The sequence below is a fragment of the Microtus pennsylvanicus genome, chromosome 7 (genome assembly GCF_037038515.1).
Source record: "Microtus pennsylvanicus isolate mMicPen1 chromosome 7, mMicPen1.hap1, whole genome shotgun sequence".
Taxonomy (NCBI): domain Eukaryota; kingdom Metazoa; phylum Chordata; class Mammalia; order Rodentia; family Cricetidae; genus Microtus; species Microtus pennsylvanicus.
In genome coordinates, this window is record NC_134585.1 from 23,106,409 (window position 1) to 23,130,913 (window position 24,505).

At 51.9% G+C, this 24,505-nt stretch overlaps 1 protein-coding gene across 1 annotated transcript in view; it reads left to right on the forward strand.

Annotated features, from left to right (window-relative positions):
* Positions 1-4,676: 4,676 nt before the first annotated feature.
* Positions 4,677-24,505, forward strand: part of Slc29a3 (solute carrier family 29 member 3) — a 33,980-nt gene continuing 14,151 nt past the window's right edge. Inside the window, exons 1-3 of the mRNA XM_075980178.1 lie at positions 4,677-4,775; positions 6,922-7,220; positions 21,473-21,555. Coding sequence (XP_075836293.1) covers position 4,775; positions 6,922-7,220; positions 21,473-21,555 — 383 coding nt within the window. The 5' untranslated portion in view covers positions 4,677-4,774. The remainder of the gene's footprint in view (positions 4,776-6,921; positions 7,221-21,472; positions 21,556-24,505) is intronic.

Consider the following 24,505-nt stretch of genomic DNA (forward strand, 5'->3'; position numbering starts at 1 on the left):
GAGGACAAAGGCTTTCCCAAGTCACCATTAACTCTAGATCACAGAGGCCTCAAAACTTAGTACCTGGACTGAGGTTAAAGCCGCGGTGTCTCTAAGTAGGAAGCAGGAGAAGTCGCTGCCGCAACACTTCCTGGGGTGGAAGGAGGTCTTACTTGCCCTCTACTTAACAGCCGGTCTCCACTTTGAGGAAACTACATAGATGCCACAGCAGAATAGGGGCAGTATGGCTTAGTGTGGACTTGGACATGAAGGAAAGGTTCTCAGAGCTTCCTGGAATGCCTGGCCTTGGGTACTATGGCTAAGCCACATTCTACACCGTGGAGCCAATGCGTTCCAGGGACAATAAGAAAGCAACCACAGGGGCTGGAGAGATGGCTCAGTGGTTAAGAGCACTGACTGCTCTTCCAGATGATCCGTGTTCGGTTCCCAGCACCTACGTGGCAGCTCACAACTGTCTGTAACTCTAAGATCTGACGCCCTCTCACAAACATACATGCAGGCAAAACACCAGTCAAGATAAAAATAAATTATTTAAAAAGAAAAGAAAGCAACCACTAGGTGGCGCCTAAAAACTGATGTGGTTGGAATCTAGGAGGATCTGACTGCAACCCAAGGAGGGAGCTTGGCATGCTTTTCTCCAGGACTCCAAGAAGCGCCCTCCTCTGGTGTGAAATGGGAATAGCAATGAGACTTAGCGCTGGATCACAGAAACCTCCATTGGAAGCAAATGGTGATGAATTATCCATAAAAAAAATGAAAAGAAAACCAACTAGAATTTGAGACCCTTCTTTTAAAAATACGTATTTATTTTTAATGGGGATGAGAAAGAGCATACACGTACCACAGCGGGGAGGGAGGGATGTCAGAGGACAACATTCCCCGACTCTTACCCACTGAGTTATCTGGTGACCCCGGAGGCTGTCCTTCTACGGACTGACCTTGACAGAAACAAGAATGTTTGTAGGTATAGGCAAACTTAGGGATTGAGCAAGGGATGATGGGAAGGGGCACCTGACAGAAACAACAGCAGCTGTGGCAACGAGAAATGGGGGCATCAAAGTGAGTTCTCAAGCACTGTAGAACTAAGCTACAGAGTAGTAACACAAGACCCGGCAGGGCAGGGGCTGTAGCACAGGGGTGTCTTGGGTTCTCTCTGACACAGTATCTCTGTCTGCTGTGATTTCCTTCCAAAATGACCTGGATACTCCTTTACCTAGAGATGAAGATTAGCCAACTGTAATCCCAAGTACAGGAGGATGGAGAGCTCAGGGGCCATCCTTATTTCTATAAGTGAGCTGGAGGTCAGCTTCGTGAGACTCCACCCCGGATAATTCCTGGGTCCCGAAAAGATTATCACCCTCAGAGGCCATCACCGTAATGAAGCCAAGTACTGCAGTCAGCTTTCGGCGATGGCCAGGACCATCCTGAGGCAGACACACCAACAGGAGAGGAAGGCAATTGGCACCTCAGCCTTTGAACCTGACGATGCCGCCCAAACCACAAGACAGAGCCGGTTGTGCTTGCTGGGCACCGCCCATAGGGTAATAAACACTTTACTCTGCAGAGCATAAAGGGCATTCATTTTAGGCTATAGTGAGCAGAAATGAAGACTTTACGGGGCACAAGCATAGCCCTGCTGTGTGATGGTTAACCCTGAGTCCTGATAGAAGACTCAAGCAAGGCTGTCTAGAGTAATGGAACTGGGAAAGCCAGCTTTGGTTGGTTGGTAACAATGTGGTAGGTACCGTCCCATGGACTGGGGTCCCTGGCTGGGCAGCCTTCATTTAACTCTGCCCCATCAGGCATGTCAGGTGACCAGCTGCCTCAATTCTGCTCTTCCTCCCAAGATTTCCCCACCCCCATGACGGACTGTGGAGCCAGCAAACTGTGAGCCAAGAAAAGGCCTCCATTAAGTTCCTTCTGCACAATATCTTAGCACAGCAGCCAGAAAGCTAGCTAACACAGACTGGATGTGGCTGGTGGGGTTGTTATGATCTGCATTCATTCACAAACACCATCTGAGGTCTGAATACAGATCTCTATGCAGATTGCACTTCCCTAGGAAGCCAGGGCACGAGGGATCAGAAAGGAGAGAGAGAGAGAGAGAGAGAGAGAGAGAGAGAGAGAGAGAGAGAGAGAGAGAGAAGTGTGGGTTCAAGAGGCTCCTGAGTGGGGCGGGGTGGGGGCAGCAGAGAGGGGACCAGACTAAGTAGGCAGTGGTAGAGAAACTTCCTCATTGTAAATGTAGAAGTGGGGTAGGGATACAGGGCAGGGTGAACATCTTTTCTATAAAGGGGATGGGAGGACAGTCCATGCTGGTGGAATATGGTGCTGCAGTTTGAGGCAGGTGAAAGAGGAGTTGAGGTGTGTGTGGAACACTGGAAAGCTCCTGCTTGGGTTGGTGGTCATGGATTTGCGTAGACCCACCCAACTGCTGTTGGGTCTCCAGCGACACTGTAAACCGGGTCGAAGTGAGCTGCCCAGAGTTGCCCCCCAAAGTGGCACCAGGGAAACAGAGATATGGGCGTTCAGGGTGGTTATTAGACCTCAGGCTCTAAGTAATCTCAGGATGAAAGTAAAGTGGGTGCCTGCGTATGGAGCAGGGGCAGAGGATTTAAGGGCTGGAGTTCCCTAAAGGTCAGAACTTTCTGAGGGAGTGGATGAGCCAGCATATAGCAAGGAGAGATGACTTGAGTCAGCTTGGGGAGGGACTTGGATTAGAACTAGTGATTGTAGGAATGTTAGAAGAGTGTTTTCCATCTGGGAGCCCAGAAATTCTGGTGAGCCTAAACCAGAAGCTTGCGCAGTGGCAGGAAAGTGGCCACAAGATGGCAGCACTTACCAGTAAATTCCGACGGACGAGCTTGCGCCTGCCAGGCTGAGTCCAAAGAAGGTACTCCTACCACCTATGAGACAGTAAGAAGGACTTCATAGGGAGATCCTATCTGTTTTGCTTTGTTTTGGGGACAAAAGTATCAACTAACTTTGTTGGAAATGTGTATACACAATTTCTTTCGTGAGTTTAAATTTTTAACAATTGCGTTACTTTTTAAAGAATTTCATAGAATGTATTTTGATCTCGCTCACCCCCAACTCCCTGTCTACCCAATTTGCTGTGCTCCCTGGCTCATGTGCCCGCCCTGCCCCTCCTGATGGAGTTCAATGTCTGTTGTCTAAATTCTCCTGTGTAGCGCCTGCCCTGGAGAGTGGTCTACCTATCAGGCGTCACACCCTGAAGGAATACTGACTCTCTCTCCTAGCAGCGCTTCCGGTAGGGGTGGAATTGCCCTATCTTCTGACCGCCATGCCCCTCCACAATGGGATTTTTGTCTGGCTTAAGTTTGCATGAGTCTTGTGCCTGCTATAACAACCCCTGTGCGTTCATACGTGCAGCTTCCCTGTTGTGCCCCCAAACTCTGTTTCCTTGCAGTCATGTTCCACGTCTGCCTCTTACAATCTTTCTACCCCTTTTCAGTGACTCCTGAGTCTCCCCTGAGAGGAAGGGTGTGGTATTAGATGCTCCTTTTAGGGCTGAGCACTTCCACAGTCTTTCTACATGTTGGCCAGTTTGGGAAAAGACCATATGGTTTAGAAAGAACAAAAACGAAAAACAAAGACTCCAGGTGCAATGATATTGATCAACGATCGATGTGAAGGGCCCATTCCATTCTGAGCAGGTGGTCTTCAACTGTATAAGAAATAAAACTGAAGCTGGGTGGTGGTGGCGCACGCCTTTAATCCCAGCACTTGGGAGACAGAGGTAGGCAGATCTCTGTGAGTTCAAGGCCAGCCTGGTCTACAAAGTGAGTTCTAGGATGGACAGGGCTACACAGAGAAACCCTGTCTCAAACACACACACACACACACACACACACACACACACACGACTGAGCAAGCCACTGAGAGCAAGTCCTGTAAGCCGAAGTTCTTCTTGGGTTCTGCTTTGATTCTTGCTTTCAGAATCCTGCCTCAGTTTCTGCTCTGACTTCTCTCAGTGGAATGCTAAGGTGAAATTAACCCCTTCCTCCCCAAGTTGGTTTTACTCAGGATTTGATTATAGTAAACGACACAGGGAGACAAGGAGAACTGTACAGGTTAATTTCTTGTTTGCTGATTTTTCCTGATCCTGAGGCCCCCTAACCCACTCTGTGTATGGGATGTGCCTGGGGTGGCCTGGAGCATGCTGGCTGGTGCTCTCCCACAGAGCCGTGTTCTGGTCCCCATTCTTCCTCTTGCACTTGAGGATGTTTTTGAGATATGCTAATTTTTGAGCCTCACCTCTGTATGTATATGTGAGTGTGTGTACATGTGTATATATGAGCATGCATGTGATGTGTGTGTGCATACATGTATGCATGTGTGTACGAGCATACATATGTATATGAGTGTGCATGGATGTATCTAGTTGTGCACGTCTGGCTTTAGTAGCCTGGGTTGATAGCAAGCTTACTATGTAGCTGAGGTGGCCCCGAAACCCAGCCCCTTCCGTGGGAAGGTGCTAACAGGGGAGCAGGGCGGACCTGGCCCAGAGGACTCACTTTCTGCTCTTTGCGATTGGACGCCTGCAGTTGCTACCGTGCGCCAGGCGGGGGCGCCCGTGTGGGGAGGGGCCCAGAGGGAGGCGTCGGCAAACCCGGAAGCGCTGGGAGCCCGGGGCGGGGAGAGCTGAGGAGGGGAGGGCGAGTGGGAGGGCAAGGGTGGAGCCCGGCCTGGCTGAGCCCTAGTCGCAGAGGCCCGGCTCCCGGGACCTGGTGGAGGTAGCAGCGACAGCGACAGTAAGTGCGGGCGCGGCGGCCCCCATGTTTGGCTGGATCTCCCCCTTCCGAGGCTGTACCTGGGCTCCCCGCCTCACTCTCTGGTCCTGCGTGTGGGGACAGGTCAACCTGAAGGATCCAGAAGGCTTTGTGGGTCCAGATAGGGTGTCACAGCTGCCTCTGCCGAGGGAACTTGTCCCAGCCTGCTGTCAGGCTCGCGCTTCATCCCCCAGCCTGTGTCCTCAGGAGTCATGGAGGCACACGCACTGGCCAGGCATCTTTTCTGTCCCCAGGCTCTCACTCTTTCCAGCTCTGACTGGCCCTTACCCCAGGACTCTAGGCAGGGGCAGGGGTAGCCTGGCCTGGGGAAGCTCTTGGCCTCCCCTCCTTTCTTTGTCTTTCTCTGTTCATCCAAAGCCACAGCTACCTTTTATAAAGAGTAATAAGTTTTTGCTCAGTCTGCTGCACGGCCGGTGACCCGGTTAGAGAGGATCCCTGGCAACTTCAGATGCTTGGTCAAGGCTGAATGGTCCTTGATGAATAGACACCCGCAGCTGAGAAGGGGCTCCAGCCCTGTGTGGGTCTGGGTCACCCTCACTGGGCCCTGCACCTACCCACCTAGCCTGAACTTCTGGTAACGGCTCTTTGCCAGTTCTCTGGTGGCTTCTGCGGTTCATGGTTTTCTTTGACATTTAAAAATAATTAAGTGTATATACATGTGTCTTTGTGTGAATATGCACAAGTTCTTTCAGGTGCCCACAACAACTAGGAGAGGGCATTGAATCGCCTAGAACTGGAGTTACAAGTAGTTGAGCCACCTGCCTTGGGTGCTGGGATCTGAACTCACGTCCTTTGAAAGAACAAGTGTTCTTAAGCGTGCTCATGTGTGTGTGTGCGTGTGTGTGTGTGTGCCTCCATGCATACCCTGTCTGGTTTATGGTCATCTTTGATCTCCACGTGACTCAAGGCTATACGAGGGGCCCTGCTCACCCTGACAGAACCCCGTAGAACCTCCTGCCTGCCTGCTCCAGCGCGCAGCTGCAGCAAGCAGTCCAGGGTGATGTCTGGGTCCTACAGAGTCCATTCGTTCAGCAGTGTTAATGATGGTCCCCTTGGGCCTTCTCTGCTCGTAGCTCCTTGCTGCAGGATGCCTTCAGAGGGAGGGCTGCTGGGACTTGGAATCAGCAGAGTATCATTCCTAGACCATCCCTGGGCAAGGAGTTGAGGAATCCCCAGGGGGGATGCAGACTGCCTGGCTGTATCATTTCATGCCACTGTGACCTAGGCAAGTGACTTGATCTTTCTGAGCCTCAAACTTCTTACCTGTAGGTCGTACCTAGCACCTGACTGTCATGGCTCGCATGTTGGGTGTAGCCATGTGCTGAAGGACAGAAGTTGTTTCTTTGTGAGGTAGGGTCTCACTTAGTCCAGGTTAACTCTTGAATTCTCCGCATAGCAGAGGCTGACCTTGAATCCAGCTCTTCCTGCCTCCACCTCCAGAGTCCCACTGAGTTATAGGCCTGTGTGTGCCATTATTTCTGGCCCAGTTTAATGGTTGAACAGCTAATATACATTGCTCAAATTCAAACGGCACAAAAAATAAGAATTAACAGTGACACTTCCTCCTTCCTTGTCCCCATCTCCCTCCAAAGACACCCACTGTTGGAAGACCCCTGTGTGTCTTCCACGGTATGTGGAGCATATGTAAAAAAGCACGTGTGTGTGTGTGTGTGTGTGTGTGTGTGTGTGTGTGGTTCCCCCCTTGCTTATCTTTTTGCATAATGTAGAAGAGCTGGGGTCTCATTCTTTGCCCATCAAGGGTTCTGATTCGGATGTGAATGCCTTTAACCCAGGCTTTCCCTTCTGCACCGCTTGCCTCAATCTGTACCTGCAAGGGTGTTCATGCCACTTGTCCCATACTTACGCATCGCCTGTGCTGTCCTTGCGTAGCTGAGATGACCGCTGCAGTCACTACCAGTTCTGATAGCCTGTCCTTCTTCTAGTCTGACTTTTATCTTCCTTCCTGATCCTAAAACCTGGAGCTCTCCTGCCAGACTTCAAGGACAGGGTAGCCCTAGCATGGGCTGAGATGTCTTCTAGGCTAAGCCAGTCTCCAGCCTCAGTGCTTGCTAACCTGCCCCTTCTGCGTCTCTCTCTGCTCCCACAGTGGCCGTTGCCTCTGAGGACAATGTATATCACAGCTCAAATGCTACCTACAGAGCCTTGAGCAGCCCTCGCAAAGCTGACCAGGAAGCCCTGCTGGGGAAACTACTAGACTACCCAGCCCCCGGTCTGCAGAGGCCAGAGGACCGCTTCAATGGTGCCTACATCATTTTCTTCTGCCTGGGAATTGGGGGCCTACTGCCCTGGAACTTTTTTGTAACTGCCAAGGAGTACTGGGCATTTAAACTCCGCAACTGCTCCCGCCTGGCCTCAGGGAGGGACTCCGAGGACACAGACATCCTGGTAAGAGCCGTTTCCCTCACCAGGGGAGCAGGTAACCTGGAGCCAGGCCATCCTTAGGGGTGCTGGAGGGAGCACCTTTGCACGCTAATAATATGGGTATTGTTGGTGCAGAGTCTGGGTGGGCACCGTGGAAAGAATCCACTGGGCTCTAGGCCCTGTACTGTGTGGTACCCAGGCCTTGTCTCTACCTCCCGAGGCTGAAGGGATGGAGATGGGAAGACCCAGTCCATTCTTCAGGTTGTCTGCCATTGTCTGTGGGAGGATGGATAGGATGGTTCTATACCACGTGTAATGGTGCGTGTGAGAATATGGAATCTTTGCCTCCGGGAATTAAAGGTACGACTCTTAAAGCATCAAGTCAGTTGTGGGCTCCAGAAAATTCCAAATAGCAGTAGCTAAAGCAAGAGGAGGTCATTTTTCTGTCACAGTCAACTTTGGACACGTGGGTTGCTTCTCCTTGCTAGTTCTCACATCCAAGGTCACCTCGTAATCCAAGATGGCTGTCAAAGCTCCATCCATTATGATATCTATAGGAAGACACAAAGGAGGGAAGCCCTGTTGCTTGTAAGAACACTTCCTAGAAGGTGTACCTTCCTCCTCTTTACATCTTATTGGCCCAAACTAAATCACGTGACTCTATCAGCTATAGAGAAGGCTGGGAAATGTAGTCTTCTTGTATTTCTTAGCGCTTAAAACCAAAGCTTCACACCCCTTAACATGTCCTGTGCACGTGTGCACGCTCACACACACACACACACACACACACACACACACACACACACACACACAGAGAGAGAGAGAGAGAGAGAGAGAGAGAGAGAAAGAGAGAGAGAGCTGTCTAAGCATAGTTTTGTAACATTGCTTTGTAACACCCTTGTAAACTAGAGGCCCTATAGCTAGGGGAGACAGAGTGTACCAGTCTGCTCACCATGACTGGGATCAAAGTCCCACCAGTCAGGTGAGTGATGACCAGTCTGAAGAAAGGAAGATTGCTTTGACTCTTGGTTACAGCCCTCTGTTGAGACACTGTGTCTGGTGATGACTTTCTCATTAGGCGCATCATCTTCAGGTGGCACGAGGCGTCTTGTGACAACGGAAGATGAGCGTGGGCATATGTGAGCCTGGTCCCTCTCCCTCTTCTCGTAAAGCCACCAGAATGCAACTGTAGGGCGCCATCCCATGACTAACCATAGTCCCCTCTAAACATCCTAGATGGATGCGGTTTCCATCTTCTTACTCCCTCCAGGTGAGGAATGTATTTCTGTATAGGAAAGTTTGGGGGACACTCAAACATATGCCACCTATGTTCTAAGGGGAGTGAAGTCTTGGGGACACACTCAGGCCCCCGTGGCCTGGAGCAGAGGGATTTGAAGGGTGAGCAGGGACTGCCCCAAGAAGGAGGCACTGGCTTTCAGAGTCCTTTGTCTTATTTTTCTACCTTGAGCCAGATCATGTGGAGGTCACCACAGCAACCTTCCCTCCATGCTGGCTGTGACTATGTCATCCCCTAAGGAAAGCTGCACCATCATATGGTCCGAGGTCAATGCCTAGTAAGGGAGGAGGGCTCAGAGGAGCCTGACTATACCTAGTAAAAGCGTCTGTTAAGAGTGGTTCTGTAGAGTGGGTCGAGGCCTGGGAGACCTGGCTCTTTTCGCCTGCAACACGCTTGGGGGCAGAGCTAGTTCTTAGCATGCCAGCACAGGAGGCTGACATTGCTGAGCCCTGTGCTCCTCCTCTGTGGGTCCCTCAGGGACAAGAAGGAATGTGCTAGCAGACCCCAGCCAACCCCTCTGGTGGCCCCAGAGGTGGCTCACGTCTCTTTCTTTGGAAAGCCTTCTGAGTCCTTGGCCAGCCCTCTAGAACATGCCTCAGCTTTGTATGTCACAAGTCAGACAATGGATGGGCTCTCTCTGAGCATCACTCCAAGGCTCCACCGCACACATGCCTGAAGCCACTTCTAGAACCTCCCCTGACACGTAGCCCGGGGATTCTGACTGATCTGGCTGAAGGGACACTGGCCTTTTTTAAGGTTTATATGACACTGACTGCTACATACCCCTCACCCTGCCTACATGGTTCTGATGCATAGGAGGGGACATTATTACATGCCTGTGGAGTCATACCTGGCTCTAGGGTCTGGAGAAGGGCTGTCACTGCGTATGTGTACCCAAAAAGCTCTTAGGGACAGACCATGGTGGTTTAGAGTCCTACTGCCCCCCACATGGAACTGTGGGACCAGGAGCACTCTGAGAACTTGTTGGAGACAGGCTCATTCCACCCAGGTCCTGGAGTCAGGGCTTACATATTCACACAGGTGACTGATGGGAATGGTGGCCTTTAGGAAGCTCCCCCAGAATGTGGCCTCTGTTGGCTCTGGGCCCTGTACACTCTGGTTCCTTATGTATATACTGGTTATACTGCCCTCCTAGGGTAGCTGTGGCAATGAGGCCCATTATTACACATCACAGGATAAAGCCTGGCACCGCTGTCCCAGGTGTTGTGTGAACAGCATCTCTGGCATCATTTGGGACTGGCCTCGTTCTTTTATGGACTAGTGACACAAGCTGTTCAGCTTTCCACAGGCCTCCGCGACTGAAACTGCCCACTGGACTTCCTCCAGAACCTCTTTGCCTGTCTGTCCATCTGTCTGTCTCCCCAGGGCAGGGCTCGGCTGTGTGAGCACCTGTCCCTCCCGCTCCATCCATCCTCAGGCCTGCCAGAGAAAGGCCACGGTGCTCCCAATCCCTCCCAGCTGCAGGCACTTAGCATTCCGGGTCCCGCTATGATACTTTATTGCGGCGCTCGAGCGCTGGCAGGTGCAGGCCTAGTACCTGCCTGCTGCCCGCAGCTCCTGGCTCTTGGCATCGGAGATGAGAGACCTGTCACCCCCTCGATTCATGGGCCAGGCTGGGGAAGCAAGCGTGCTGGGGGCCTGTCTGCATTTGACAGGGCTCTTTTTCTTTGCCTTCTATTTGTGCCACCCGCTGCCAGCTAGTTCCCTCCTGCTCTCTTCCAATCTTGCTGATAGCCCCGGTCTGCCCTGTGTCCTGAGGGTCACCGAGAGTCAGGGAGACAGCTTGTTCCCTCTTAACCTTCCTCCGGTGTGTTGCTAAGGTGGAGGAATTTGTCCCAGAAGGAATGTGGACAGCTCTCCCCATTGTGTCGCCATTGGGGCCATCTCCCATCCCAGGGCTCATTTCCTCTTGTCACCGGCAGGTCTGGAGATGGTTTAGAGAGCTTTCTTCTGCCTTCCCTGCCCTCTCCTCTTTGTTCTCTGGAATAGGAGCCTCAGATAAAGCCAATAGGGTCGGGGGCAGCTGCACCAAAACTATCAGTACGAAAATAGACGAATGGATGTGAACGGATAGCTCAGGGGTTTCCTAGATCCACCAGGCCAGCAGCCGCGACACAGACTTTCTCTTCTGTCCTTGGAATATCTGAATAACCTCTTTGGAGGCAGAAAGTCAGAAGCTCTGATGGCTTAGGGGACCTGCCCAAGATCATACATACAGCAAGACAGGGCTGGAGAGAATTGCAGTGGTGAAGTTGGGTAGGTAGACGGTCACAAAAGTGGACATGCTTCGAGAGTGGTGTGTAGGAGGCTGTGCAGGTATGTGACCTGGCTGCTTTCTCTTCTGACTTGTGAAACCCAGGGACCTGAGCTCTGCCATTGGGCTCCACTCCTGGTCCCCAGCTGTCAGGGTCCCCTCTGTGTCTGTGTGTGTGTGTGTTGGGGGTGCTCCTTCCTGCTGGGAGGACCCCTCAGTTGTTCTCAGCCCCTGCTGCAGACTTCTAGTCTAAGAACAGCAAAATCAGCCCCCTCTGTGTCCCAGATGGGAGAACAATCACTCAAGTCCGTGGGTGTTCCCTGGGAAACCCCCAGCCTCCCATTAGGTTCATATCTGCATCCTTAGAGCACCAATGCTTCCCCGTCAGGGCCTCACCATGAAAGCCAGGGTGTTGAGCCAAACTTTGGTGACCATGGCCCAGTGTTCCTCCACTTAAGCAGGAGGATTGCCTTCCCACTGCGCTGACAACTCTCAGGACGCACACTGATAAGCATCTGGCAGGTGCCTGGCACATGGCGATACATCAAGGATGTGTGGCATTGGTTATCACATGGCTAAGGAGGAAAGTGATACCCTGATTTAAGGGAGGGCTTACGCTGTAGGGAAATGGATCTGGAGTTACCGTGGCCCACCTTTCAGATGGATTGGCATAGATGTTAAATGAGGTTTCTCCCTAGGGAAGGCCAGGTTTACCTGACTCAGCAGGTGGAGGAACCTAGGGGGTCCCACTCCAGTATTTACCGCCTACTAGTCCAGTCCGCATTGCCTAGCCACAGGATAGCACAATCTGGGAACTACCTCATATAACTAAGAGCAGGCACCCGACTCCAGAGGGGAAGGGTTAAAAGGAACCAGGATGACATGGCTTCTAAAAGAGGAACTGGAGGCTGGGTTATCAGAGGGCTTGTTGGAGATCTGCTGACCACCACCAAGTCCCTGCCATGCTGCTTGTACCCACTCACGCTGTGACTTACCCATCCATCATCCCCACGCTATTCTGGTAAATAAGTGTTTTGTCCCCAGTTTCCAGATGGGGTAACTGAGGTGCTCCCAGGTCTGAGGCCTCCAGCCCAAGGTCATTTGCTAGCAAGTGTCAGAACTGAGATTTAGATCAAGCTGGAGACCAGCAGAGTCCCTGCAATAACTGTGTCCTGTCTTGTCACCATCCAGCCACTATGGAGTCACCAGAGAGCTGTGATAAACTACCTACCCACCCAGTTCTGACTCACCCGGGCACACACATGCCCAGCTTTGTGGAGGATGTTTACCCACATCAGGATCAAAGTCAGAGTGCACCCTGGGGTGAAAAACAACTGTCATTAAGTGGGCTGTGGCCAGAGCTCCAGAGACTCCAGGAAGCCATCTCAAAGGACTTCCTCCAGTGGTAGTCAAGTTGCCAAACCTGCCTGTGGGAAGCCTGTTTCCTGCTTGGAGAATTAGAGCAACCCTACCCGGAAGTCCAAGGAATGACCTTCCCTATAGCAGAGAGCCGGAGTGGGGGACTGATAGAGCCCTTACAGAGCGTGGAGGCAGGGGGCTGGCTGGGGAGGCTTGGCGAATGGAAGGTCATTAAGCTTGGTTGATTCTTCAGTGTGTCTGGGTTGTCCCCAAGCCACACATCAGCCAGGGATGGGCTTGGGTCTTCTCCACTGTCTCTGGGAGATGCTCACCAGGAGTGTGTGGCTGGGAAGAGGGCTGCATAGTCTTCTTCCTGTCTCCAGGGCTTAGGGACAGGAGCAGTGGGACCTATGTGACCTCAAGATAGGAGTCATTGCCAGGTAGTGGTGGTGCACGCCTTTAATCCCAGCACTCGGGAGGCAGAGGCAGGCGGATCGCTGTGAGTTTGAGGCCAGCCTGGTTTACAAGAGCTAGTTCCAGGACAGGCTCCAAAGCTACAGAGAAATCCTGTCTCAACAAACAAACAAACAAACAAACAAAAAAATAGGAGTCATCAGGGGGTGTGTGTGTGTGCAAAATCAAGATGATAGGAAGCCTTGAAAAGGAAAGGCATATGTGTCACCCCTCTCTGCTACTATGAACCTCTGCGAGGCCTGGACTGACCCAGGAACCTCCCCAGACTTTGCAAAGAAGTGGGGCCACAGCCGTGGTCTTTACTGAGCTAAGATCACCAAGTTGACCATTAGTTCTGTGATGTTTAGCAGGATCCTGTGCCAGGCAGAGCCTTCGTAGGCATAATCTCCTGGTCCTTGCTGCAGGGGACATCACCACACTGAACAGAGGCAACGACTTGTCACCAGAAGAGGGTAGTCAAAGGAAAGGGCCCCAGGAAACGGTACAGCTCACCTGTACTATGAAAGGCAGGCAGCAAAAAGGAAAATAGAGTAAAATGGAACTCTGGCCTGGACCCATCCCATTGCTTCCCAGCCTGCCATGGGCTGTAGCCTGTAACGTAAGATGCCTCCTGCCATTGTGAGGTGTGAGGACATGTGTCCTCTGCTCACAGAGGTGGGTAGAGGTTGAAGGAACGTGCTGGTGGCTGCTCAGATGAGTGGGGCTACAGCCCCCATCAGTGCTGGGGTACCTAGTGTGTACTCAGCGCCCAGCCCTATCCTTCAGACTTGCTTCCCAGGGTGCAGATGTGGCCAGCTGCCAGGGGGACCAGACCTGCAAGACTATCCCCAGTATAGGAACACTGGTGTCCTAGAGAGAGGCAGATTTTAGTGTGGCATGGATTTCTTTCCAGATGGAGGAAAGGTAGCCTGTTTGGCCAAGAACTTTTTAAAAGTACGATCCCAAATCATGGTGCTACTCTCCACTCCTACCCACACACCAAAGTGAATTAAAGCCCTGCCTGAGCCCTACCACGCCTTGAAAAGAGACAGCAGTGGTCAGTGGGCTGCAAGGAACTTGAGCTGTCCTGCCGTAGAGTGTGGGTAGGTGGCCATCAGGATGAGGGTCAGCTGCCTCTCTCCCTGCCAGCTACCCATCACTTGGCTCATGTGGATGGCCGCTGAAGCCATCTGTAGACTCAAAAACCATAAATGAGCCATTTTTTAGGTTTCTTGTCTACCCTCTGTTGCTAACCACAGTCCAGCCAGCGTGCGGTTCCCAGTGTGCAACACCTGTGATGGCTCCCCCTTCTGTTTCAGCTCTTCCGCTTCTTAAAGCGTTGTCAGTCACATCTCTGGCCACTTCCACAGCTCCTGTTCCTTTTTGATTTTCTCCTCACCAGCACACTATCCTCCGCCTGTACACCACCCACGCCCATCCATCTCTCCCTCTCTTTCTCTGTCTTTGATTTTATTTCTTCCCACCTGTATCCTTAGAATCCAGAGACTATCTCCCCAGCATGCTAGAAGGTAGCCTGGCTGTCTGCCGGTGTCTTTTTTAATGTGGTCGATCCATGAGGGTAAGCTGAGAGCAAAGCTAATCGGAGCTCTTGCACAAGCCCGGAGCACTTTTCTTAAGGGTAGGCCCTGACTGAGAAAGTTCTGCAGGGACAGTGGAGGGCCTGGGTTTCCACTAGACTGTCACTGGTGTGTGTGTATGTGTGTGTGTGTGTGTGTGTGTGTATGTGTGTGTGCCCCATATGTATACACGTAATCCAGTCACAACTTGTAGCTCTGGCGCCACATAAATCTTCAGAGAAGTATGTTGCTTCAGTGAAACCGCCATTCATGTGAGAGGAAGCACCTGGCGAGGCTATCAGAGAGGCCCCTCCAATGGCAGCACATCCTGAACTGCTATGTCTCAGGCATGGCTCTTGGCCCTGACTGATTCCTGGGCCCCACTGAGGAGCTCCAGAAGCTGCCCCGTGCAGGCATGGCTAGATGGGAGCTAGGGAGTTTCCTAAGAAGGTCACCGTTCTGTGTCCCCATGGCTTAAAGAGAGACAGGCAGACTTGGACAGTGACTGTCGCTGGTGAGTGTGTGTGTTTCTCAGGATCCTTTTTCTTTGGCCCTTCCTTCTGTGGGCCCCCAGAGCCACTGTTTGGCTAGCTGGTTTCGGTGTAGGAGGAATAGAAAGAGGAACAGCAAAGATGCTGGCTTGTCCTCTTGGGGCCTTGGGAAGGCTTGGCGGGTGGGGGTACAGGATTGTCAGAAAGAACACGGCCATTTCACTCCTCGGCCTGAGGCAGGGGGACCCAGGTTTGGGAGAGCTAGCTGCCTCGGTTTCTGTATTGTTGACTGGGGGCTTCATGGGCATCTTTAAGAGTAAAGAGAAGAGGGCTGGAGACATGGCTCAGTGGCTAAAGCGCCTACCATATAAGCATGAGGACCCGAGTTCAGATCCCCAGCGCCCATATACAAAAGCCTGCATGAGCAGTACGTATGCTTAATGCCACCACTGGGGGCGGGTAGAGATGTGAAGATCCCTGGAGCTTGCAGGCCAGCTAGTCTAGCCAAAGCAGTGAGCCCCGGGTTTAGTGAGAGACCCCATCTCAAAGAATAAGATGGACGCAGCCAAAGAGGACATCTGGCATTGACCTCCGACCTACACATTCACAAATAAACATAAGTAAGTGCACATACCCGAAGAATACATGTCATTCGTGTGTGCACGTATACAAAATGAGTGTGACTAGCCTGGCCTGTGAGGACCAATGATCAAATACTTCAGGCTTCTAGGGCCCCAGGATGCTCAGTAAAGCTGCCATCTCAGGCAATAGTCACAGAAGGGACCTTATCCTCATGTTTACAGAAAAGTGCAAGCCACACTTTGCCCTAGGACTGCTCCTCACCAACCTGTGTTGGTGATACAGGCCTGGGCACAGATCGGGTTGTATGGGGCTGGGAAGTGTGTGTGGATGCCAACAGATGAGGCAGGTGTTTCTCAGTAACTCAGCAGCCTGTCAAACTGGGAGGCAGGAGCCAAGGCTCCTGGGCAGAGCAGTCCTCATATCCTGCAGCCTCTGGGGGCCTCGGACCCCCAGCATTTCTGTGTCGGCCCCCCTCCGTGTGCTCACCCTCTCTTTTCATGTGTACCCCATGCCTTGGGTACAGGGTTCACCTTTCTTTACTTCAGTCTGATCCAAGACTTCCTTTCCAAATCAGGGGTCATTCGGGGTTCCAAGAGTACCCTCTTGTCAGAGGAGGGCTCTTGGACCCTCTGCGGAAGGCATGGCATGTGATACCAGGAGGATGAGGATGGAGACCGGGCTTGGGGGCTGCAGGCTGTGGGGACCCTGGGACCTATGCAGGAATAGTCTCCCGGGGCAGCTAAGGAGGAAGGCAGACAGAACTCTCTGCAGGGAGGGTAGAGTCAAGGCTTTCTAGGAGTCCTGAAGGAAGGGAAGGAAGGACCTGGTGGGAGGAGGACCAGTGAAGTCAAAGTGCTTTTTTTAAAAAAAAAAAAATTAATTCTTTTGAGCTCTTGACCCACACAGAGAAGGAAGAGCCAGCCAGCCCTGGAGGAGAAAGTGCAGCTGAGTCAGGCAGTCTTGGTGCAGTGATTCAGTCAGTGTGGGCTAAGGTGGAGCCCCCCCCCCCCGCCCCGCCCTTTCATGGGAGGAAGGACAGTGCTTCCTTCTGGCAGCGGGGTGAAAAGGAGTGCTCCCTTATGATGGGAAAGGAAGAGAGAGTGCTCCTGACTCTGTGCAGATAGGAAAAGTGGGGACACCTTCCAGAAGACCCCTGGAGCTGTGCTGACCTTCTGGAAGGGACCAGAAAGTATGAACAAGGATGGAGGGCTGGGGAGGCTTTGCTCTTTGGAGAGCGAGATTTCTCAGTATGCCTTGCCCTGGAAATGGCCCAAAGGGTCAAGGGACCCAGGGCTGGGAGAACCATCTGATGGGGGTTCCCCATCCTTAGGGACCTGTGGTGGCTCAGATGGACTGTCTTAAGTGTTTTGAGGTGCCCCTATCTGATTCCAACTTCAGCTTTGTTCTCTCCTTGGAATCCCCACTCCCCCAACTAGCCAGCCTCTGGGGTTGGCATTTTTGGAGATGGCGTAGCCTCTAAAACTTCCCCATATCCCAGGCCCCTGTCCCCTCTCAGGGGACCTCAGGAGCACCGGAAGCCAGTGCCTTCCATCTGTTTACCTCTTACCTTGTTCCGACTGGAGCAGACTGTACCAGGATGAGGATACATCCTTAGCATCGCAGGCCGTGGAGCCGTAGAGTCGAAGGCATGCGCCTGCATGGCCAATCGTTCTTGGCTGCAGCCTGCTCACTGCTGCTAATTTCATGGCCTTGTGATCCAGGTAATGCTTGGCTGCCCTGATCTACCACCCCCAGGCTGGAATCACTTTTCTTACCCTGCAGGAGCCCAGCTGCCTCCTCCACTGCAGGCTGGTGGTGGGGGCCACACAGAACTGTTCAGTGGCAGCACCTTCAGACTTGGAGGCTACTGTGGCTCGTGACTAATGTACTCCACTCATATCAAAGGGTCCTAATGGCATTCCGAGGAGAGGAAGCTTATCCAAGGCCTGCCAGAGATAAACAGGCTCATTTCAGGCCCTCCCTGCCCAGAGAAACCTCTTTACCTGGACCCTGAGCCCAGAATCAGATTCTTCCAGAAGAGCTGCTTAGTACGGGGCCTCTCAGCGAGGTGGCTGGAGGAAGTTCTCTGCTGGAAAATGGCCTCACATCTGGCTGACTGGCTCAGCTAGGCTTTTAAGTTTCATTTGAAGAGTGGTTCTCTGATTCCTAGGGTTTACACCGGAGCACAGCAGATGAAAATGGCTTTTCTTATTGCACCGCAAGTGAAGCACATACCCCCTGCCCTGACCTGGAGTGGCCTGTTCACACTCATGGGCCCTTGAGAGGCTGCTGCTACCAGGCACCCATGGCTAGGTTCTGTTTATAGTCCGGGTTCTGTGCTGGCACAGCTACCTAGGACTGGGAGGCTTTGGGGGTTCAACCCCATCAGGAAGAGGCTTAGAAATCTGCCCACTGCTGCTCACCATGCTACCTCTGGTTTGTCATTGTTTTGTAATGCTGGGTATGCCTCTGCTTCCTCAGAGCGGCTCTCACTTCACTCTGGCTTTGGGCACCCTGAGAGCATGGCTGTCTAGAATCCTGGCAGTGTGCTTAGCTGAGGGCAGCAAGGTCTCGGGTTGGCTCCCAGAGGGGACGAAGCAAAGTAAAACTTTACCTCATGCTGAGTGTCCTCTCTCTCCACCTCCCCCTTCTGCCCTGTCTGTGGACACACTCTCCCAGTCTTTCCAGCTGCCACCCAGAGGAGTCTATGGGAAGGCCCTGGTCACACCTCCTTCTGTGTTTTCCATATGGTGTCTCCTGTGCCACGGCAGTGTGCTTCTCTAGACCCCCAAAGGGAGCCGTGCACACGTGCACTGTGCTGTCCTGCACATGGCGCTGGGATACCAGCAAAGGATGAGTTAAAAGAGAAGGCGCTGTTGGGATGGACAATGGCTGCCCAGCCCTGACTGAGTGCTTACGGTGGCCCACTAGGTTCAGGTCTGGTGCTTGGGGTCCAGTCTGCCCTTCTGCTTTGTCATTGTCTTCTACCTGCTGTCTCATGAAACCCACCTGGCCTTCCAGTCTTCAGGAGTCTGTAGGAACAGCACCGGTACCACACCGTTCTAAAAGGCTTGGCCAAAGCTTGGCCTCCATCACATAGCCAACCTTTTGCGGGGATTCTGCTAGGGGTCAGAGTGAGGGGCAAGGATGTGAGACAGGCACAGAAAACAAACACAGGCTTCAGGACCCTAGAACTGACTACAGCTTAGCCACACACAGAACTACTACCCAGGCACATGGACTGTCGCCCCAGAAGCCATGGCAACCGCATCACATTTCAGAACCACAGTTAGGGTGGGAATTATAACCCTTTTCATGTCCTGCCTCTCATCGGTCAGAGCTGACTCTGGGGCATTGACTCAACCCCTACCCCCAACACCCTTCCCGGGACCCATGCACAGCTAAAGGACCCAACCTGGACAGTAGACAGTGCAAAGGCCTGGTGGGCCTGGGTAGCACATATATCAAGTGTCCTTCCCGGAGAGCAGTGCATTTCCGCAGAGAGATGAGACGGTGAGGCTAGAAAGACCAGTGTTCCCAGTCGAGGAGATGCAGAGCTTAGCAAGACATCTTCTCGTACTGTTGGACGCTCAGCCATGTATGCCTGTCACATTTACTTCTCTTGGGCAGAAGTCCATGATTGATCAATGGGTCACACCAGGCTGTGAATGCCTCAGGTGGAAGTTATGGAGTCATCTTAAGTGTCTGCCACCAGGCTGGGCCCGTAATCCCAGCTGCTTAGGAGGCTGAGATAGGACCAAAAGTTCAAGGCTTGCTTGGATTGTCAAGTGGGTTCAAAGACAGCCTGGGCAACTTGGTGAGACGGTGTCTCAAAATAAAGAGAGCCAGGACTGTAGTTCACTGGTGGAGTGCTCACCTAAAAGAGTCAGAGACGTCTGGGAGAGTCCAGAGTGGACATGACCAGATTGAAAAGGGCCAGGTAGGGAGAAGGGTTGGGGAAGGGGAGAAAGGGGAACCAGGTACAGCAGCCAAGAGGCCAAAGATACAAAAGGTATCTTTGTAACCAAAATGTCTGGATTATATAGGGAAGAGCCTCTGGGGAAAGGCAGCCCAGCCCCTGGACTGAAGAATTTTCAAGGTAGAGGGTGGGTTATTTACCAGATAGGAACCCTGGGGTGTTGGAAGAACCTGGAGGTCAGGTCCGCTTTGATATGTTAATAGGCACCTCAGCTGTTTGTCTGGGGTTTGAAATTTAACAATGCAGTTGTCCTGGTGTTGAAAAGCTTTCCAACCTTAAAAGGCACAGCCTTCAGCTGGGCTACCAGCTATTCAGTTAGCGGAAAATCCCCGTCCCTAATATACCCAGGGATGCTGAGCGTGCTTGGAAAAAGTGAACCGGGTTCTTCACCTCATGTGGGCACACTTCCAGGTCTGGTCAAGGGATGATGGGGGCCTGCCAGGTGTAGGGGTTCTCCACTTGCCCGCTAACTCACATCTGGCCTTTGTCCCTTGCTCTCTCCTTTTCCTCTTCTGCCTGCCTGGCCTCACGTGGACTCAGCCAGTGTGTCAGGAAGTAATTGACTGACTGCCCAGCCCAGGGCAGGCTCTGCTGAGCCCATCAGGACGGGGACAATGAAGGGGCACCTCAGAGGCGGAAGGCTATTTCTAAGGCTCACGGCTGATGAGCTGCGATTATCATTTTAATTTCAAGGCTGTCACCTTACAGTCAGAGTGCCCCCTTCCAAAGAGCACAAAGCCCTTTGCAGCCTTCAAAGGGACCTCAGAGGGTCAGTGCTGCAGACTAGGATGTACCCCGGACATTTATGCCTTTCATCTTTGTCTGCACAATCAGATCCTCTGTCAAGGCCCCACCACAGCCCCACCACCCCTGGGACCTCTCCTCACACCCATCAGTTTCCACTTTCTCCAGGGTAGGGCCCACTTGCTCTCTGGAACGCCTTGCCACTCACCTCGCTTCTGGTTTGTCAAGCAGCAGCAACTATACAAACTTAGCAGGAAATTCTCGCAGCTCTCCGGGGTTGGGGCTGTGAAAAAGCCTTCACACTCCTCCTGTTACTCCCAGTGGGATGCGCTGCTTTCCTGAGGGGCAAGAAGCACATCTTGGATACCTCCATCCTCCTGTAGACAGGATGAGGGTTTTACAAACGCTGTTCTTTGCACTTGGCTCCTGCGATCTGTTTCCTCAGTTGTGAGTTGTGCATAGCATTTCTTAAGCACTCCAGAGCGGAATACTCGATGCTTCTTTTTGTTTGCTTAGAGTCAAATGGTGTAATCCATTTAAATCCCTCCTGTTCGGTACACAGCAAATGCTTAATATCTGTAAGCCCTTCCTGCAGCTCAAAGCTCATCTGGGGTTCACGACCAAAGCAAGATAGTCAACCCTTGACTGGCTTTTCTCCTTCCTTCCCTCCTTCCCCTTTTCCCTCCTTTCCTACCTTTCATTCTTTCTTCCTCTTCCCCTCCTTCCCTCCCTTCTTCTGCCTCTTTCTCTCCCTTCTTTCCTCCCTCCCTCTCTTTCTCTCCCTCTCTTTCTTCCTTCACAACCCCCTCCCAGTAGTACGGGAGGTGGAAGCCAGGGCCACTGGCTCCCCCTCCCTCACAGCTTGCTGTGGTTGTTTTTAGAAGTTGGGGATACCCAGAGATAATATTCACACAATCAAGTCTATCCTAACTGAGAGGGCAGCTTTGGGGGTTTTGAGAGATGCATTCAATTTATATTAGGCTAGTCTGTAGCCCTGAGTCCCAGCTTGCTGTGACTGGACAAGCCCCTGATCCTGCTCTGGGTGAATAGTCTCCACCTCCCTGAGGACTGTCCTTTCTCCTGGCTAATCTCGGAGGTACTTTACCCTTCTGACTTTCTGCAGTAGCCTTGGGAGAGCTGAATCTCCCAGGACTGAGGCTGTCTAAACAGTCTGAGAGGCCGGTTACTGCATTCTGTCAAAGGGCCAACAAGATTAATAGGGTGGGCTTTCCTTTTAAACTCTCTATTGAGCCTCACTCCCATGATCCAATCTGTGGGTGGGGCAAGTGGAGCGCTGGAAGTGTGGGCCTCCCAGGAGACGAGGACAGAGCCAGAGCCTTCCCTGTGACTTCAGCACTTAGCGCAGCTCGGTTGAATGACTGTCAGGTTGGAGATGGGGTGGAACCACATGGAGTTGGGTGGACTTCGCCGTGGCTCCTAGGTGTCCGGGAAAGCAGCCCTCCCTCATGCGCTCAGTACCCCCGAGTGATAAGCAGCTTTTTTCCTTGTGTGTTTCTAGAACTACTTTGAGAGTTACCTGGCAGTCGCCTCTACTGTGCCCTCCCTGCTATGCCTCGTGGCCAACTTCCTGCTTGTCAACAGGTAGGTCACCCCCTGCCTCCCCGACCTTCACCCCCTCCCTTCTTCATGCCCCTCTGTTCTACAGCAGGAGTTTTCATCTTAAATGGTGGTCCCCCCCAAATTGGAGGCAGGCAGTTTATCCTTGTCGTGCAGTTTACAGATTGGAGCAGGTGCCAGGGCCTCCAGTCAGGGGTCAGTGCTCATTTATAGCCACTTATAGTGACACCCAGGTAAGGGCCCTCTGCCTTTGAGAGACCTATAGGGCCACTGGCCCTTGCGGTCAGGACACTGTGTGGCTTGCTGTAGGCCAAGACCTGGAGAAGCTGTTCTTCTACAGGCTCCAAGAGCAGCTAGATGCTAACATTGCCTGCCCTACCTACTCTGTAATATGTTGATGATACCATCCAGTGAGTCCCCTACTCACAGTGCATCTCACAGGTAATGCTTCAGAAAGGCTTCTGTGTACACCATGGAAGAAGGACTTATTCGAGAGAAAAGTAAGTTGGTATGGCCCATAGCCTCTGCTGGCTGTCCCTTCTTGTCTAGTCTCAGTTTGACCCAACAGTGGCAACAGTACTAGTACCTTATTGGCATTTTCCTGAAGCTACCTCTAGGCAATAATCATGGCTGGCCTCACTGTGATTCAAAATTCTGGGTTTCCCTTGAACATGTTTCATAGAAGCTTCAGATCCGTGGTGACAAATTTATTCAGCTATGGTCTGTCAGTTCTTGGATCTCCTGCTGAAAAGCATTCTAAGGCAGATCTGACCTTAGCAAGGGTGCTGGGATTGATTAGTAATGTCTGCTCTGGGCATAGGCGGCAAGAGCAGAATACATCCTGTGTGCATTCTAAGCCTGTGTACAGAGCAGTCTTTCAAAACACATCATAGTATAGGGCACAGTCGTGTAGTAGATTCCGACCCATAATCAGTGGTTTGCAACAGTAACAGTAGTTAGTTTCTTTTGCTACCTGAGGTTCTGGAGGCATCCAGGGTACGCTGGAACATGCTGATGCAGTCAGACAGCACAGAGCTGGAGATGCTTGTCCTTTCCCACCTCCCTGTCTGTTTGTCCTCATTGGCTTGCTCACATGGGGTCAGAGACTGTTCCCATTGTGGCTGAAGAGCCAATGTTCCGTGAAAGCCAGGGACAAGCCACATAGTGTCCCTTTTGTCACACTCAACCGGTCAGGGCTGACACAAAGCCTCTTCTGTTTCAAGGAAACAGAGACCCCATATCCCCATGGAGGGAGTGTCAAGGAAACAATATCCCTCTAAAACAGTGGTTCTCAACCTTTCTAATGCAGTGACCCTTTAATATAGTTCCTCATGTTGTGGTGATCCCAACCATACAAAATAATAATGATTAATAATAATAATATAATTAGTGTTCTTAGTATTACTCATTATTATCAATATTATTGTTGATTTTTCAAGACAGGGTTTCTCTGCATAACAGTTCTGGTTGTCTTGGAACTAGCTTTGTAAACCAGGTGGTCCTCGAACTCACAGAGATCCACCTGCCTCTGTCTCACGAGTACTGGGATTAAAGGCATGTGCCACCACTGCCCAGCTACAATTTTGAATCTTAATATAAATATCTGTGTTTTTTTTATGGTTTTAGGCAGCCACCATGAATGGACTGTTTGGCTACCAAAGGGTCTCGACCCACAGGTTGAGAACCACTGCTCTAAGGTGTAGTTTGAGAGAGGGGGAAGAACTTGGCCTCACCTTCCAGCCCCTAGGGCTACCTGCAGAGGTCTCCCCACTAGGTCCCTAGACTTCAGACACACAGTCTTTGGGGGTATAAATGATCAGGGAAAATTTGGAAGTATCCTTGAGTTCAACAGAGCCTTTCTGAGCTCTCAGTGAACTTAGGTGGGGTGGGGCAGAAAGAGGCTGCAGAAAACTCAAGGACCAGCCTCACAGCTACCCAAGCCAGTGGCTTTTGGGTTCTTGAGTTGCTAATACAATGAAATTCACACACCACAGAGGATAGTTTTTAGAAAGGAAGATATAGATAAGTAGACAAGAGCGTTCAGGGACAGAGGTCAGCACTCCTGCGTAGCAGGAGGGGGTCCTAGGAAATAGGGTACCATGAAGCTACCAGTGTGGGGCTCCATGAAGGATTTAAGGCAGAAGACACAATGAGCGTGGGAAGTGGAAGGAACTGATCAGTCCAGTTGGCTCATCCGCGAGGTGTTTGGGCATCTCTCCTTTGTTCCAGTGAAATCTTGAAGTACAGCTTCCAGGCAAGGCTAAGAGGTAACAAGGGACCAAGGACCAAAACCTCTCCTGGCCTCCAGCAAGGACACTCTCAGAGTGGCTGTTCTGGGGTCCCTGCCCCAACTGGCCAGTGTGTATCTCCTGCTCTCGTGGCTAAGAGCTGACTTGGGTGTTTCCTCAGCACTGCCGGCTACTGAAGACAGAGTGGAATTCTTGACAGTGCCCAGAGAGCAGAGAGGAAGGGGTCAGAAGTAGGCAGGAAAGGCAAGAGTGCCCGGTGTTGATGGCACACACCTTTAATCTCAGCACTGGGGAGGCAGAGGCGGGTGAATCTCTGAGGTCAAGGCCAGCCTGATCTGGATAGCCAGAGATGTTACACAGAGAAAACCTGTCTTGGAAAAGAAAAAAAAAAAAACGGAAAACAAAAAACAAAAACAAAAAAAACAAGACAAGAGCACTTGCAGGGGTAGGCAGGTCCATCCCACCTACCCTCTGTTCCTTGTGACTCACTTGCACTGTGACCCTGGGCATTTATCCAGCTAGGACAGCTCACGTACCTGTGGACAAGAATGCCCGCCCCCTTAAGATCCAAGCCACCATCTGACAGGGAGTGACAGTCTACATTCTATTAACCCCACGCTGCATCTCCATGTGTGTGCAGTGACTTAGGAGGTTGGCACAACATCCTACTTTTCCTGTTCCGGTCACAGATGTGCCACAGCGGGGACCACATCCCCGATGTTCTC